The sequence below is a fragment of the Diuraphis noxia genome, unplaced genomic scaffold (genome assembly GCF_037042655.1).
Source record: "Diuraphis noxia isolate RWA-SAM2 unplaced genomic scaffold, SU_Dnox_SAM2 contig0002, whole genome shotgun sequence".
NCBI classification, from domain to species: domain Eukaryota; kingdom Metazoa; phylum Arthropoda; class Insecta; order Hemiptera; family Aphididae; genus Diuraphis; species Diuraphis noxia.
In genome coordinates, this window is record NW_028301712.1 from 20,332,995 (window position 1) to 20,352,215 (window position 19,221).

The following is a 19,221-nucleotide window of genomic DNA, read 5'->3' on the forward strand; positions in this document are numbered from 1 at the left end:
TATATTTTATCATATTTCGACTAAATTAAAAGCATATTTTACTATTTATTTTATTGTATGGCATATATATAAATTATATTCCTAGTTATTACTATTTTTTGATTTTATCAAAAATATACTTCATAAAATTCATTTTAAAGTTATCTGACTGTATTAAAGGTACATTATTTCATTTAAAATTGCTCAGTATATTATTCTACTAAAATATTTTTACTTAGATTAATTTTTTTTATTTTGTTTTAGCTTTTGGATACATTTTTTAGTTTTCTGGGTCGAAAAACTGATTTCTTTATTGGAAGTCCTGATGAAAAAGCTTCTGAACAAGTATATTATTAAAAAAGCATTAAATATTAAAGTTAATATACCTATATATATTATATGTATAATATATTAATATTTTAGATGTTAATGTCAGTATTTAAAAGACATCGTGATATTGCTCTGAAAGAAAAACGTGCAATAGATGAAAAGCGTAAATTAGAAGCTTTGAAAAGATTACAAAAGGAGAAAGAATTAGAGACTAAGCCTAAACTAAAAGAATTAACTGATGAAGAAGCTGACCAACTCCAAAAAGAGTTAGATTTGGTAAGAAATGTTAAAAAATACATGCATATTTTATCAAATTTTTCTATTTGTATGTCTATATTGTTTACTTACGACAATAATAATCAGAATTATTAATGTTGCTATTGTAATTTTAATTCACATAGTTTTATGTTATTTGCATTTTAAATGTTATCAAATAACTGAAATCTATCTTTCAACCTTAAAAAAAATAGTGATTGGCTTTAAAGATTGCTTACTTTGTTAAAAATAAATTAGAATTACTTTGTTAAAAATAAATTAGAATAGTGTTCAACCAAATTGTTATGTTATAAGATACTGTTTTAAGTAGTTCTTACAATTAATTGGTATGTAATTAATTTTAATGTTAAAGAAGAACATTTTTGACTCATAAGTCATGTAGGATTTAATTTTAAGGTTTTAGATATTGACCGTTTTTAAGGAGTACCTATAGGCAATTCTTTAAATGTGTGCATGTATTGTTAGCTAAACAGCATATACTTTTTGCAATTCTGGTAAAACTAGTAATCTGAAAATAATTTGTCTACAGTTAGTGATAAAGTTAACATAAGAGTTTTTCTTTTATGATTTTTTTTTTCAATTCTGTTAATTAGGGTTCAAAAATTCTGTATTTTTTTCATTTTAAAATAAAAGTTAAGTGGTTAATAAGAGCCAACATTTGTGAGAATTATGGACAAAAAAAAGGAAAAATTTTAATATGGATTAAGGTGAAATAGACTGAATTAAACATACAGGACTTACTTAATCTTCATTTAATTTATATGATGAATAAAGGTAGCGCTTCATACATATTTGTTATTTTTTCATGGTACAAAGTTTCTATATAATTGTTTGTTGTTTCTAGTTCATGATTTTGTGAAAAAAAAAATGATTGGTATTAAATATCCTTAATGACCACAGTAGAAGCTGCTTAATAGGAACACAGATAATTGATACAATCGTATCATTGAAACAAATTGTCCTGGGATAGATTGGTCGGGTATTAGAACATTAACAATAAATCCGATTATTGAAATATCGCATCGGTAATTTGAAATAATTAGGCTAAGGTCAGTTGACATATGCACTGATTATCCGGCAATAACTAATGTACTTTAATCTTATCTTTGCTATTGTTACATTTATTTTTACTGTATCTATGCAGGAAACAAACATCGATAGATACTTTTTTTAAATAATATGGTAAAATATATACATACATAGTTAATTATATATATTTTCAAATACATATGTATTGAATACAATTTATTTTTCATAATACGAATCAAACCAATTGCTTATTGAAAACAATCGGTTAATTTACGCATTTCACCTTGGTTCCAAAGTGTTCCTAATAAGTGATTTCTACTGTATAAATTATTTTATTCTATTATTATATAAAATTGCAACAATTAAAATAATTTTTTCAATTTTAATCCAATTCATGCATGTTCATTGTTTATAAATTTCAAATAAATAAATATTTATACATATATATATATATATATATATATATATATATATATATATTATATATACATTTTATACAAATCATTTAATTCAAATATGTTTCATAAAGCGATATGTTTATAATTTTGAAGCTATTATCTGTTTGTTGCAGTTATGTGGTTTTAAATGATTGCAATATCCTAATTTATTCATGTTTTGTAATTATAATTGGTATGTTTGTGGAAATGGTATCTCAAAACCATAATAATTGTGGTTGCCGTTTAAAAAATCACTTATAAAGTTATATAGCGTGTTCCAAAAGTCTTGTGTCATTTTTAGTATATCCATGGAAGGTCAATATTATATTTAAATGCAGCTTTTTACAGTAATAAATGTAAAACTTCTGATTGAATGGTATAAGATTTTTTTTTTTTTTTTTTTTAAATGTATTCATTTATAACTATGAAGTTTTTTAAATTTTCAAGATAGCCATTTTGTTAATCATATTTTTATAACAGGTGAAAAAAAAGTATAAAAATTGAATGAAAGTTGAACAAATTAAAGCAAATTACATGTATGTTCTTTAATTTCTAAGAATAATGACATAAGTTATTTATCAAAATATCAAATCCATGCTTTAATAAATATTGTTTGGAACATTGATTTTTTTATGAATATCTTTAAATATTTCATTATTAGTGAAGCTTTCAGTTAAGATAAATTTTAAATTTTCTAGGCCAAATTATATAATAATTTAAAAAAAATAGTGGATACTTATCGAGTATCAATTAAAGATATGACAGTTAAAGACAATAAAAACGATATAAACCAAGGTATTATTTATTCAGAGTTTTGGCATATTTATAAACAGATAAACTAAGAAATGCTGATTTTAACCATTTAACTGTTAATTTTTATTACAATTGTCAATTTTGTTGACTTTCAAACTGGTGCTCTCATACAGAGTGTCAAAAGGTTGTAAGGATCCTCTAATTACGACTTAAATGTTGACAGTTATCTGGTTGAAATCATATGGCGTCAAAAACACAATAATCTATTTATAGGCATTTTAAATTGAATAGTTGAAGATTTTCCTCTTTGAGTTAATTATTAATTTCTAATTTTGAATTTTGTTCCTAGTTTTTATATTAGTTTTAATAATTTTTAATCCATTATTTTAAGTTACGTCACGTAACGAAACGTAGTCGTGATAAGAGATAAGTATCATTAATGTTTTTATATTTCAATGGTAAAATATATATTTGTTTGACAAAATGTATACATAGACACATAGTACATACCTATTACAAACTTTGATTTGAATAGAAATTTCAATATCTGTGTCTTTACTGAACAGCTAAATTGGTAATCTATTTTTAAGTATCTAAGTATTATATCAATGTTATTGTGAAGTGAACCTAAAGTCCTAAAATTATGAAATTAAGAAATTGGACAAAAAATTATGATAACATGGCCTAGTCATGACCATAGAGTGGTCTACCGCGTCGGCTGTGGCTCAGCCGGACCAGGTTTGATCCTCGAACCATTGGGCGGCATTTTTCTCCGGGCAAGTCACGGTGTCCGGAGAACAAGTGCCGCCATCCCCCACTCCGGGGCATGGCAGAAACCTACGGGTGCCCCAATAGAAATTCTGCCAAAATTCTCACCCACGTGTAAAACCAACCTATAGTTCCATAAAAACCTACAGTACTACCCCCTTTCCAATGGCCTTAGTTGCCGCGGGATAATTAAAAAAAAAAAAAATTTAACGTAAGTCATTAAACAATAGGTTATAAGTAGCTGGTAATTGTGTCAGTGCGTCATGTTTATTCTTGTCGACTTTTCTACAAACTATAGAATGGATGTTAAGGTGATGATTTGATGATAGTGCATGTGCTTATTTCTAATACAACCAAATAATGGCTCACTTTGGAAAGCAACCAAAAGACTTAGCTAACACAAAGAAAAAATTTCACCTCTTTAACAAAAAAATGAACTACTATCAATTACCCATAAAGAAAAAGCTAATATTTTTGCTTCTCAATTAGCTGATGTTTGGATTTATGGAATCACAATCTGAGGTTCTGCTAAACCTTCAAACATCCAATCAATTTAGGTATTTCAATCAATAGCGTTGAGGCTACTAATCCACGCCTCGTGGTATGTTTCAAATCTTTCTGTTCACAATGACCTAAAAAAGTACTACTACTGAACTAGCCAAAATAATGTTCAAACGCTTCCACCAAAATTTAAGAATGCATAGAAATACTTTAATATCTCGCATGTCTCCCATTACCTTCCTAAAAGCCACTACGCAGGCTAAGGCGTAAATGGTGTAGAGACTTATTAAATTAGTAAGAGATATAGGTATACTTCCTTTACACATTACTCATGTTATTTTAATCCTATTGTAAACATCAAATTTGCTTATTGTAATATTTGTATATAGATTGTAAATTAAAAGAAATCTTAGAATCCTTTATTTATAGAGATGTTGATTAAATTTTAACATTGTTTTAGATTATTAAATAAAATTAATTAATTTTTATATTTTCCCACTGATTATAATAATAATTTTTAATTAGGTGTCTAATAAATTAAGACAATGTGTTTTATTGTAATGTTCCTAACAACACTTTAAAAAATCTAGCTTACCTAACCTATGCAATCCAATTTAGATGAATTATAACTACTGAAGATTGTATTAATGTTGCTGTAAACTTTTTGCATACATGACGTAATGTGACTTTTTAATCTTGTGTTCTATATATTATACTGAGTTATTTGTTTTAGAAAAAAGACTTAAAAAATTCTGGTGAAACAAATGAATTATCACAACCAATTGAAGAAGACGAAGATGATCCAAAAGAAAAAGGAAAATTGAAACCAAATGCAGGCAATGGTTGTGATTTACCTAATTACAGATGGACTCAAACATTATCTGATATTGAAGTAAGTTTATTTTTAATTTTTTTTTTAGTTAACTTGTTTTGCAGTTAATTTTTTTTTGTATAATAAAAATTTTTATGATATAGACTAAAACCGTGTCTATAAAATATAGTTACAAGATTGATGGTGTTGTATTTTCACCTAGAATTATAGTCAAATAGCTATTTTTTGAAAGTGTATATGGGTACAATATACATATTTATTTTTTGTATATAACATCTATTTACAAAATTGATGGTCTACACTGAAGATATTTTGAATGTTGTAATAAAAAACCAATTTTAATATTAAATTCTTATCAATTTATTCAATACAATAATTTAAATAAAAATCTGAAGGTACATACAATCATACATACATATTTATAATTATCGTATACTTCATGATTTATAAATTATAATTTATGATATTCCATTTTTTTAGTTCATATATCTTTGGGATCTTTGTAATATTGATAAAGTGAATGACTTGTTTTTTAAGCAAAGCTGTTTGTACTGTATATTGCACGTCCTAAAAAACATATATATAATAATCACATTATTAAGACATTGTTTATCTTACTAGAAAGTTTAAAGTACAAGTACAAAATATGTTATTATTGGTAAAATTCGAGCTGTGAAAAAATAGCTTAGTTGTAAAATCCGAATTTGTCTAAGAAAAATTAGCAAATATAATATATAGCACCATATAGATATATGTACTTCAGTTAATGAGTAAGTTGGTATCAGTGGTCCTAGCTTTGTGAAATAATTCAAACTAGATGAGTAACCACATGCCACAAAATTGGATTTGATACTCGGTATATTTTTTAATGTAGTTTATACTTTTTTGATATTTTTAAGCATCTCTTAGTATTTCGTTGAAATCAATTTAGTAGTTTTTGAGTATATAAGCTACAATTTGATGCATTAAAAAAAAAAATTGAATCTCAACATTTTTGTATGAGGACTACACCTTTTTAATGGATTTCTACATTATAAAACGAAACCACTGATAAATTGTCATATTTATAGCTTCAGTGATTCCGGCTAGGTGATGATAAACCAGTCAGGTTAGGAATTAAATACACAGTATTAATGGTAGTGTAAAATTATGCTAGCATAGAGGATTGAGATTAGTGGGAAAAAATATTTTTTTCTTAACCTAAGTATCCAAGTGGTGACTTTTTATGTATTTATACTAATAAGGAAGAAAAATAAACATTTGTAGCTTTTAATTTTAAAAACTGATTAAATTCATAGTTATTTTTTCTAGGATATGCTAAAAACACTACTTTTTTTTGGTGAGTTAGTGTATAAGTTTCATTAAAATGTACGCACAATTTTATTTCATAATGCAAATATATTACTTATTAATAACTTATTTCACATTATGCATCTTTTTAGCATAATACTTGTATTCTTAAAAACTTACTGTGAACATAGTAGATGCAGTATACAATTGTTAGGAAGAAAACTATTGTCATAGAAATGACCAATACAGTAAGTTGATGTCGTTCACAACAACATGTGGTAGGCTTTCTTGACTTATGTCGATTATGCCCTACACCATTAACAATTGTAAAATGGTTGGATGATGCTATTGATAAAGTATCTAAATCATTGTTTCGATCAATATATTTGTTATGGGCATCTAAGTTTTCAGCACATAGTAGTAACATTGAAGTTGTAGATGATTTGCTCTAAAATTAAAAATTAATGTAGTATTAGAACATGGTTTTAACTATACTTTATAAAAAATAATTTTTTTTTATTTTTCTGATCAAAAAATTTAGGCAAATTTAAATTTGTACAATAATTCATTTTGAGTAAACTATTGGAAATAAAACATCCAATGTGCTTAAAAGAGTTAATCATTTAAATTAATGTAGTTTAAAAAAGTCAATTACTTGGGCAGTTTGTTGAATTAATGATTAATATAATATATATTCCATTTTTTTTAAAATCTATATAATATAAATTATTTATTAAATGTTTTAAAACTTAGATTTTAGTGACTAAAATGTAAAAAGCATATTTATTAGCCAATGTTATTTAATTGAATAGTACTTATAATATAATTATTTCTAGTTTTTTCTTTTATAAAAAAAACGTATAATCTAAATAATTTATTAATATTTGTTGATTAAGTTAGAGTTAACTATCCAATGTAATAATAAATTATTATATTTAATGAACAATGAAACATAAGGTTGTACATTTTTTTATAATGCATTTCTGATCTTTATGCTCTGAATAATAATTGCTTTTAATCAATACGGTTTGTGTTGTCATTGAATATGTTTATTTAATTATATACTATATTACTATCACTTAAGTACTATTATAATATATTATGTTGATAGTTTCATAAAATTTTTAAATTAATAAAAAACAGATTTTTGTTGTACAAACCACAATAATTATTAAAATGTAAAATTATTATAACATTTTAATTGAGTTTTTTAAACAACTTTGGTAGCATTGGTCATTAGAATTTGTAGTCTAATTTAATCATGAATAATAAATTAAAACGTATAATTGTTTATAAATAACTCTGTGAATTTGAGGATAGTTTACCTTTATGCTTAGTTGATTAGGCGATGTGGATGAGTCTAGCTGCGATTTGTCACTGGAATTTTCTTGCTTCGATGACGAAAATGATGGTCTTGGTATAGACCATCTGTACACCTACATGGTTTAAAAGTTAACATGAATTAATAAAGTATGTTGAATACAAAAATATAGTATGTATAAACGAAGAATGTAATCTTATGATTATTGAAGATCAAGGTTATTGATGGGCGTCGTCTAAAACAATACACCTCGTTGCGACTCATGAATCATGATACCTACCTATAAGGTATTTGTAATAAGAAGTAATAACGCTTATATGCGGGTTATGTAATATTTGAACAGGATTTTTTGCAGTCAAGTTTCAAGGTCCGGGTCATACCTATATTGCAATTTTCAGGACTATATAATCTAATTTTTAACGCCTTCGGGTATTGAGTTATCCGGTTTTAATGTTATTTTCTGACAATGTGTAAATAAAATATTGTTCTATTATTAAATTTTTGATACATAAAAATTGTATAACTCGTTAGTCGTTACATGTATGGAATTTCAATAATTTCTTAGTTATGTCTTTAATTAACTAGTGTTTTTATTTTAATTACGAAAATACGCCCCTATATAAAATATAAACACGTATCTGGTGCCAATAATATTGTCATAATTTGTGATAACTATTATCATTCATTTTTTTGTTTTTAAAGAGCGCATATATTTAAACATTTTAATTTAACTTATTTTTTGGCAACTATGAGTATAATATTACACATGTATCAGATAAATATTTTATGAATATTTAAAAGTAATTATACATTTTAATTTTTTCTATAGCGGACATTTTATGATTTTCCGTAAAAACGATTATGAAAAAAAAAATATATATAATATTCCATGTAATTTATATTCTGTGATTTGTACCCTAATTGTTTGATGGTGCCTTCTTATAAAACTTATTTTTATGTTTTGTATTGGCATCAAATAAAACATTGTAAAATGTTTGTTCCTCACAAAAATTTTAATTTTGAACCATATATCTACCGAGTTGTCGAGTATCGTCTAATTTTTTTTTTATTTTTTTTATTTTTTATTTTTAATCTAGAATTTATACAATCTATACTACAAAAAAAGTACAATAAGCATAATGTATGTTTAATTAAGTGCAATAGCTTGAATGTCTTGCGAGAAGAAACCGTCCAGTGAAGGTACTTCGACTTGAATTTACAATTATTTAGGTGTATTCATATTATGTTTACTTTATGAGGTCACGGGGCCATTGTCGTTTTAGTCTCCTGGTGGGATTTCCTGGGATGGAGATGGATAATAACTTTTTTATATGGGGATTAGGGTGATTTTGAAGGCGATTCCTAAATTTTGAGTAGTATAGCTTGGCTGTATCAGTGACTTTCGGAATGTGAAGATCTGTATGAAGTGTGTGGTTTGAAATATAAGGAGGAGCATTGGTTATGAGTCGGAGGATTTTTGATTGAAACACTTGTATTTTTTTTGTATTTGATATTTTTGCCGTGCCCCAGAGCTGTATGCCATAGAGCCAGATAGGCTTAAGAAGAAGATTATATATATGAATTTTTGTTTTAAGGGATAATTTTGAGAATTTACCGAGAATAGGTCTGAGAGAGTAGAGTCGTTGATTTAATTTTAATTTTGTTGTGTGTATGTGTTTAGCCCATGTTAGACGTTTGTCGAAGGTTAGACCTAGATATTTGGCTGTGTCGGAGTTTGGTATTGGTTTGCCGTTTATATGTACCGGAGGAGGTTGTCTGTGGCGAAGAGCAAAGGTGGTGTGTACAGATTTGTTTTCATTAATTTTGACGCGCCAGAGGGAGTACCAGTGTGATAGATCATTTAGGTGTCTTTGGAGAGTAGTTGAAACCATGTCAGAATCGGTGTGGGTGGCATATATTGCTTTGTCGTCGGCATATTCAGCTATTTGTGTATTCGGATTAGTGGGTTGATCTGCAGAGTATAAATTAAAAAGAGTTGGAGATACAACAGCGCCTTGAGGAACACCAGCTTTTATTGGGGATATACTGGAGTATTCGGTTCCTGACCTGACAAAGAAGTAACGTTCGTTGAGGTATGATTTTAAAAAAAGGTAGTATGATGGGGGTAGGAACGATTTTTGTTTATAAAGAAGACCGGGATGCCAGACCTATCGTCTAATTTAAAAATTAATAATATCATAAAATCTATAAACAGGTATCTTTCATTTGTTCCCTATAATTTATAAATTATGTTGTATTAATATAAATATAGACTTGTGATTAACAGTTATCATATAGGTTTATTTATTATGTTTACAATTTATACCGATGATACACTGGAGGCTATGGTATGCCGAGTTACTTATATAACAGCACTGTTTGAGAATAAAAAGGGTCTATTTGACCATTATTGTCTCTATGAAATGAAGATAGTGCGAATAATGCAATTTCATTGCCATTTCATGTTATTTATTTTTATTCCGAGTGGCCGTACATAAGATTATTGTGTTTTTACTAAATTTCATTGTCATAAGCATAATAACTTATAAAATATATTATCAGTTTATCAATAATTATTAAAACAATTAATAGAATTAAAATATTATTATAATATGATATAATATTGTATATCAGATATATTACCTTAATAATATATTATATAATACAAAACTTACTGTAAAATAAACAATAAGAGGACGCTACCAGCATACGTTGTCTCCGTCTTAAACACTTATAAGTTAATCCATTTAATTCTATTATGTTTGATATATTAGAGTAAATTGTCATATTATCAACTTCCCTAGTTAAAACATAATCTAATGAATCTCTTAGGTTATTTTTAAACGATCATTACTCGCTTAAAATTAAAATATAGAAAAACTTTGAGATTCACTAGAAAATATACTTACTTGAAAATTTCGTAGTATGAAATGACAATTCACTCTATCTGATATTAAACATAACAGAGTTAAATTGATTATTCAGATATACATTTTGCTATGTTTTATGTTTGTTAGACGTAGACAATGCTACATCCACATGCGTCCTCTTAAAAGGTAAAATTAAAAATCTTAATATTTTTTATCTATAATCAAACATTATGTATTATACATAAGTTTTTTTTTTTAATTGTTTTAAAATGACATTTTGATGATCATTTTTGAGCAATTATTATTTATGTTATTAATTATTATTATTGGGTCTATCTACTGCCGGATATACATTATCATTTAAAGAATGAAAATCAGCAATGCATTTTTATGAACTGATTAAGATTGCAGACAATTTTGTTGATGAATTTCAAACATTTTTGATTTTATAGGAAGATTGACAATCGCGGTTGCTAGCATATAATATCTAGTTTAGCATATAATATGAACTATTTTATAGTTGATAATAGTTTTTTTTGAATTTATAAATTATTTAAAATTTATATTTTGTCAACGATTCATATAATATTATTCATCAAATTCTTTAGTATTTATTAGGACTATATAGTAATGTATTACGTATGTAGGAATGAGGATTATACGCACTTGTTTTATTTGGAAATTTTATATAAATGCTTTAGAGTTTTTAAGTAAGTTTATGAAAATGTTGATATTTTTAACCGTCTTTCTAAATTATACGACATGGTAAAAGATTATGTCCGAAATTAATGTTTTTAGTTTTGTATAATGATATAAATTTAAGTTTGATATTTATACTTGAATAAATACGTTATTATTAGATTAGTGGGTGGGATATGATATAATAAAAATGAATAATTTATACATCGTATCCTGGAGCCATGTCAATATGTCATGCAATCTAGGAATATGCAAAATTCTTTACAGTTACAGTAGGTTCACTCCACACGGTATATGTGATTATTTAGGCTCTCTTAAGAACACGGATACAAATCCGGATACGAAGGCGGATCAATAGAGTTCAAGAGATCTGGTTTCGGTGCAAGGTCATATATTTATATCTATATTTTTTTGTAATAATATATTTGCGCAATTTATACTCTAAAATCATGTCATTTTAGACGTAAGTTCACGGTCATTATTATTACAACTATAGGTATTATACCAGTTAACCACTGATCTTAAATGAAAACTGATTTGATTGAATTTTTCGTAAGATATTATTATTTAATTTATGTTTAATTTCTTAGTCAATTTCTTTGTATAATTGTATGAAAATCATAGCAAATATCAAGGTTTTTTCAGTCATGCGTAAACGGATAAGTACTTACGTTAGTTAAAAAAAAAAAATATTTAAATGTATTCTTAACGTACTATAAAAATATTAAATGAACTAAATTCAATATAAACTGTTGTTTTTAAAATTTCAAAACAAGCTATAGTCAGTTATTTTTTTAATTAAATATTATCAAACTTTTTTTTAACTGGCAGTTATTTCAAGTAAATTAATTATGTATTATTACATCTTATGTGTCTTTCACAATATTTTTTTAAACACATTGCTCAAAATATTGTACTTATTTATATTCTACTAATAGTAAAACAAAATTAATCAATTACACAGAATATATAATTCTGAGGTAATTTGAATGTTAAACTGTTGATTTGACCATATATTATATAAGTCTATACTATAATATATTTGTAATAATTTACTGTTGTAGAAAATAACTGCTAGAAATTAAAAAATGTTTAAAATATTTTAACAACAGTTTTCAATATTTAGTTTTAAAAACAATTCATGTTAACATCAATTATTATTATTTTTTTTTTTTATTGGAATAAAAGGCTTCAACATCCCATAAATTATTATTATTATGTACTTAGAACTGAGTGAGTATGGTACATTACCCAAGTTTATATAGGGTGTATCACAAAGTTCTGATGCATATACTATATAATAGACACATGGACCATATATATATCTTCGTGATACATGCTACATAAATATATTTATTTGTATAGTTGTATATAATTTAATTTAAAGTAGAAAAAGTTTCTTTTATGCAGTACCTAAATTACAAATAAACAATATACTATTTTCAGTATTCGAAAGTACTGAATTAAAAGACTATTTTTATATATTCAATAATGATTGTATAAAGTTTTTAATGAGTAAAAAAGTACAAATTATTGTTATCAATTTTTCCATAAATTATTGTACTTATTAAGTATTGGGTGCTTCGATTTTCTTCATTCAGATTTATTACAATATATTATTTTAATGTGTACCTAGTATAGGTACAATTTAGAATAAATTAAAAATTAAAAATGTATTTACTGAAATATAATTACAAATACATAATTGTTTGTACATATAGGTTAGTACAAGTATTATTGCTTGCTTTGTGTTCGAAATAAATTATTTCCATTAAAACTAATGGTTTTGTGTGTATTCTATATTATATTTGTTCATAAATCATTAAAATTTAAAATATTAGTATGATTATCATTAAAGTAATTACTTAAAAGTTTTTAATTTATTTGATAAGGTTGGTTAATTTTAATTGTTCATATGTTTTTAAATTATAGTTAAATCGTGTGTTTAAAAGTATAATTTACCTAAAAGGTATAGTCTAGTATAATTTTCTCTTATATACGATAGATCAATTTAATTGTAAAGCTACGTAGGTACTTGTGAATTTTTTCGAAAGTTGAGACTTATTATCACGATATTTAATTAAGCCATTCTGACTAAAGTCTAATAAATTTTTATCATTTGGTTAGATATTAAAATATTTAAGAGAAGAGTACTTACATCAATAACAGTGTTGTCAATATCAATAACGCTATCTACTTTTGGACTCATAGTTATTTTAAAAAGAAAACTTCCTGCTCTTGGGGTAGTGGCCTTTTCTTTTTAAAATAAACTACGCGCGCACATCACTAGACACTCGTTGGCGATGTTGATAATTCCTCGTAGCCGGCGAAACATCACATGCACTGCTTAATAGAGCGCTTGGGTATTTTATATTACAGTCATTATAATACCAAGATATCTTGGCGGAGTGGGAATATTAGTTGATCTTGATATTGAACTTCAAATTCATAAGCTCTCGGTGTTCTACAGCGATTTCAAAAATTACTTATACTAGAAGACGTATGTACAATATTATTTTTCCCTCTATACATGTGTAGAATTATTTTATATAATACTGTCAATTACTACGATGTAAATAGTAAATACATACATTTTAATATTTTGTTTTTTCTCCAGATAAATTATTATTTAAAACTATAAAAAAAACAGGAGTATTCATTTTTGCTGCATATGCTTGGTAGATTTTGTGTATACACGAGTCATGGCAATATGGCATCATTAGGTAGATTACTGTAACGAATCCATTGAATCTAATAGATTGGTGGATCAGTATCTATTTATAAGGGTATAGTTTATATTATATAGTTATATATATATTTTTTATATCAATTCGGTTGGTTCATTGGTTGTACCATTGGCGAAACTAGAACCATTTGCATAGCCTTAGGGTACTTGCCAGTTGCCTCATACCCCTCAGAATTTCATATTACCAATAATTAGATTACATTATTATTCTTGGAAAAAAATGTAATTTTTTATTTTTTATTACATTAAAATAAATTTGAAGTATTAAACATAATTTTCTTATCGATAGTAATTACTACTAAATAATAGCAAATTTATTAAAAGTTTCGTCTAGAATAATGTTATTAGTTAAGTCTAGTAATAGTCTCAAAATGGAAATTTATTAAATTAACCCGGAATATTCCTGAATGAAAACATTTTTTAAGTACCTGCATTTTAAATCTTGATTATAATTTTTAATAATTAAATATGTTTACTTTGTATGGTATCGTGTATGTGACCTGAACTATTGTTTAAACTGTATTAATTTTTGTGAATTTTTAATTGTTTATTAGCATTTCCCAAAAATAAAATAATGATATTACCTACGTTCATTTTGAGTTTGTGATAATACAGAAAAGCTTTAATATTTTTTCATTTTTTTTTCATCAGGGGGACGAATATACTAACGGGTTTATGCCAAATTTAAGTTTATTACTTGAAGGCTGGATAAATGTATGCCAATACAATATGCGCGGCCTGGCCCAATGCCCCCTTCACTCCCCTGTCTTCCCTTTAACTTACTAATCTTCAACCATCAGAATAGATAATAATAAAAAAAAAAAACAATGCAAATTGCCATCATAGATCCACATATAGAATTAGATATTAATCTATTTATTATCCTTATCTCCAAGATTCAATGAGCGCGGCATGATATCAACCAATAAATAAATAACCCTGTAGTTTTGTAAAATTTGAAATATTTATTTATAGTAATTAATTTTCTTAATAGTTTACAGAATTTAATATATGTTGTATAATTATATATAGGTATTATGTGTGCTAATAGTGATCATTTGAACAATAACTTGTAAAATAAATTTATTCTCAAAAATAGTAATATTTTTTAAGATAATCGTTATTAAGTTTAACCAGTAAACCTGTGGAAAGAATTATTTTTCGTATTAGTGAGTTGAAGAAAAATGAATGTATACAACTAGTTTAAATAAGAAAATATTTTTAAAAAAATAATCGAAAAGAGTATCTATTTGAAACTAAGTTAAAATAACTAAAGTTAATTTTTTTTTATCTTATCTAATATTTATTAAATTTAAAATAATACTACGAAAATTAATTAAGCTGTTTAAGTTATATTCATGTAGATAATCATTTTCTATGTTTTGAAAACTACTCGTTAAAATAGTATTATAGAGATGTTTATTTTCTCATATTGTTTTATTATAAATTTTCTTTTAGTTATGTATATCAAATAATAAAAAAAAATATTAAAATATGAATTTTATTTATGGTGCATCAATTTTATTAAAATTATAAAACGGAATTTATCATGTTACAACTTAAAACTATCAATTATAACTAAGCAATATTGTTGTCAATAACCCTTATCATTACCATTTGTTTTGGTGCCGAGTTGAATACAAATTAATAATTACTAAATTTATATAATTTACAAGAAAACTATTAAAATTATTGACATTTGTTATTTTATTAATGCTTTTTTTGTATGTTGTAAATGCTAAATAAAGGTCACTTTATTGATGATGTTTTGTTGCCATAAAAGATTTAGTCAAGCATTTTTTTTTTTTGTAATTTTTTTACCTATAGTTATGAAAATTATCAACAGAGACAGCATCAATACCTTGCTATCTGAGTTAGGCTTTGGATATTTAATAAATATTTAACACAGTACTTAATGTTTAATTTAAAATTATCGCTCTTAATTGTAATTGTAAATACTTATATCATGTTAAAATAAGTCAAAAAAAAATTATGTTATTTATCCATAGATGTAGAATCTACATCTATGGATAAATAACATAATGTAGATAGCCTTTATAGGCTAGGAATGTCTTATTATAAAAAAAATTTTAATTTAAAATTGTTAAATTATTAGTATTGAAAATTGAAATAATAATGTTATTAGTTTACAAAATTAAATTATGACATGAACAGGTTATTATGTTTATATTATCAGTGGTTAGATCATTTAGATTCTAACCTATAATTATATTTATTAACTATTGTTTGACCTTAAGTTTCTGTTAAAATGTGTTTAATAAACTATTCAATATAATTATTATGTAAACAATTCATATTTTCTATATATGATTAAGAAAATTAATTTTCTAAATTGTGTTATTAAAGTATTGTAATTATATTTTGCCAAGTTTTTGCACGTCAAAAGAACGTGATCCAAAAGGGGAACGTGACATTTATGGACAGACGGGTTTTTGTTTGTTTAGGACCGTTTGTTTTTTGTAATTATCAAACTCTAGTCACGTTATTAATTTTAGCTGGTCGTTCATTTTCACCAATCGTGTTTTTGTTTTTCAAAGGAAAGTTAATCCTTTATTGATCTGGTTATTGCAGATATTATAAAAAAATCCACATAATAAATTAATTTAGTTTATGTTAACATTTTAAGTATTATAGACATCTTTCTGTCTCGGGTGTAACGCGTAATGATCGCTTTAAAGATATATAGGAGCAATATATTTAATATGTGGTTATTATTTGGTTACACCTTCTTGTTATCGAACAACTAATTGTTTTATAATTGACCAATCTTTAATACTAAACAATATTATTTTTGAATTGGACTGAGGTCGGCATTATTATTACACTGATTATTGATTAATTCTTTGGTAGTTAATTAATTTATAGTACCTCATCTACTATAATAGTATTAAACTATACACTTAATTTAAAATATTCTTGTAATAATACTGTACCTACCCGACAAGTTAACGTTATTTAAGTTATTATTAATTTATCAACAATGTGACGATTCATAACTAACTAATTACAAAATAGTGTCAAATACTTAGATATTTAATTTTTCTACGCGCGTTGCCGCGTTCATGGATCATGTTTATTAGGGATATGAATATTAATCGTTAAGCTAAAAAATATATTCACTCATGATGTATATGATGTGAAAACTATATGAGTAAAAGTAAATTCGGGAATGTTGGCTATATATTATCATTATGTTATAAGTATATACGTTTTGTTTGTCATGCATTAGTCTTTCGGCTAAGCGCCTATGGATTTTTCATGATCGTTTGGGTAATCCCTAATCTTTGACAAGGTCGCGAAGAAACTGTCAAGACGTCGTTGCTATCTTTCAAAAACACATTCTTTATTGGTCACGACTTTTTTTATTTTGGTAGTGACGTTGGGTTTATGGAGTTTGTAGAGAAACTCCATTTGGGAATGCCAGAAATCAACACTGTGATCTTCAATGGATGAACAATTTATAGATATCTTATTATAATTATTATGAGATACGTTTTTTTCAAATTATATCTGTATAATGTTGATAATATACATGATATTATGATCATTTTATGAATCGTGAATAATAATAATAATAATTCTTACAAAAGTATAGATGACCAACAGGCGTTTTTTTAAAAATTGAATGAATGACTCATACTAATAGTATCTACTTATGTATGTGTAGCGCGTATATTACAAATAAACTATGTTTATGCTATTAGTTATTACAGTCTTATCATATTATATTGATTTCATATTAATTACTATTTACGAATTATCTGATGTCAAAACTAAGTAGTGTACTTATAACTAAGTCGTAATTGGCTACATTAACTGTTTTGCTAACTGGATCTTAAAAATAGTAATTGACTATTATTATTCACGTTTTTAGGTTTAATACATCTATTTTTTATACGTAATCATTGGTTCGTGATTGTTTGATAATAATTAAAAAATAGGTACTTTACTATACTTGATATTTAGTGTTTCCTTATAGTTTCAAATGTTATATTTATATTAATAATTTTTTTATGCTAATTCCATAAAACGTAATATATATTACTTTTTGCGAATTAAATTAATTTTAGTGCAGCTGAATTTATTTATTTGAAAAAATATATTTATTACGTAGACAGTCACAAATTATTTTATTGATGATTGTATAAATAGTTAAATGTTTTGGAGTAATGTTGAGTAGTGTTTAAGTGCACATATTTTAAATAGTTAGAAATGTACCAAAAATCAGAAAAAAAATGTTCACTTGTAATAATTAAATAGCTTATAATTATAGGTAGTCCTTTGAAAATTATTTGTTAGCTATATATTTTATCTTTTGATTTATGTATAATTATAAGCACGAATATAAATTTGTATTTTTGTAGGTTTGGTTATCTATTGACTACATTCAGAATTAAAAATTAATTTAACATAATTTTTTGATTACTTAATAAAAATAAATACTTAAAAAATTAAACATAATATTATGCAAGCAATTAAAGAGTAATTGTAAAATACTTTGAAATCAATTTTTAACTTGATGGATATAAATTATATATTTTTTCCATTTTTTTTATAAATAACAATAATATGTCTTGTACCTATAATTCTTTTTTTTAGAAATCAATTAAATCGTTTCTTTTTCTTTTTTAAGATTAAAATGTCTGTATTGCATGCTGTTACTAGTCAGTTTACAAATTACAAGATTCTATTACTAATTATAATTAGTTTAAGATATTGTGAAAGGTTTATACCTACTGACATTTTAAAGTTAGTAATTTTTAGTCTTCGCTTTGATCTGGTATAAGATCTCGTGGTAAACATGGTTTTAAACGCCTATTTTTCGTTTTGATTCCTAGATTGTAAAACCGTGCGCCATCGGATGTTTTGAGTTTTGCGTGAAAGTTTTGGAATTAATACTTATAATATATATATTTTATGTTTTTATTTTTCGTTGCTAAGGAGGAATCGATAATAACTTAGCTATAAGAAAGACCTCTTGACGAAGAGAATATGGCATTTATCTTAAAGTTTGGTACTTCAAATTTGTGGGTTAAAATCCAATGCGAGTAATTGAAAACGTTCATCTCGAGTTATGACTCAAAAATAAAAAAAACTACATTTATTACGAAATGCGTTGATAATTTTTATATTAATATCAAAGCTGTAATTTCTTCTCAGGATTAGGAGCCTACTATTTTAAGACTTAAATTTTTATTGTCATCTTATTTTGTCCAACGTTTTCTAATGAGGATCTAACTTAAATTAAATTATATTTCTTTCCCATCAAACCTCGATAGTTACTAGTTTATTACTGATTAATGATCATGTGTTACATAACGATGCCGATTGACGAAGTTACATTTGTAATTTAGGCACCTATATTATAA

General features: G+C 25.4%; 2 protein-coding genes across 2 annotated transcripts in view; one reads left to right on the forward strand and one right to left on the reverse strand.

The window, feature by feature from the left end:
• The window catches only part of nudC (nuclear distribution C, dynein complex regulator), a 28,374-nt gene that overhangs the window by 2,333 nt on the left and 6,820 nt on the right, over positions 1–19,221 (forward strand). The window contains exons 2-4 of the mRNA XM_089219150.1: positions 244–324; positions 403–585; positions 4,807–4,965. Coding sequence (XP_089075276.1) covers positions 244–324; positions 403–585; positions 4,807–4,965 — 423 coding nt within the window. The remainder of the gene's footprint in view (positions 1–243; positions 325–402; positions 586–4,806; positions 4,966–19,221) is intronic.
• Positions 5,242–13,434, reverse strand: LOC107162277 (uncharacterized). The gene is made up of 4 exons (XM_015509108.2): positions 13,244–13,434; positions 7,521–7,631; positions 6,376–6,643; positions 5,242–5,472 (listed from the first exon to the last, which is right to left on the reverse strand). The coding sequence occupies exons 1-4, from the start codon at positions 13,292–13,294 to the stop codon at positions 5,438–5,440; spliced, it is 465 nt and encodes a 154-aa protein (XP_015364594.2). The 5' UTR covers positions 13,295–13,434; the 3' UTR covers positions 5,242–5,437.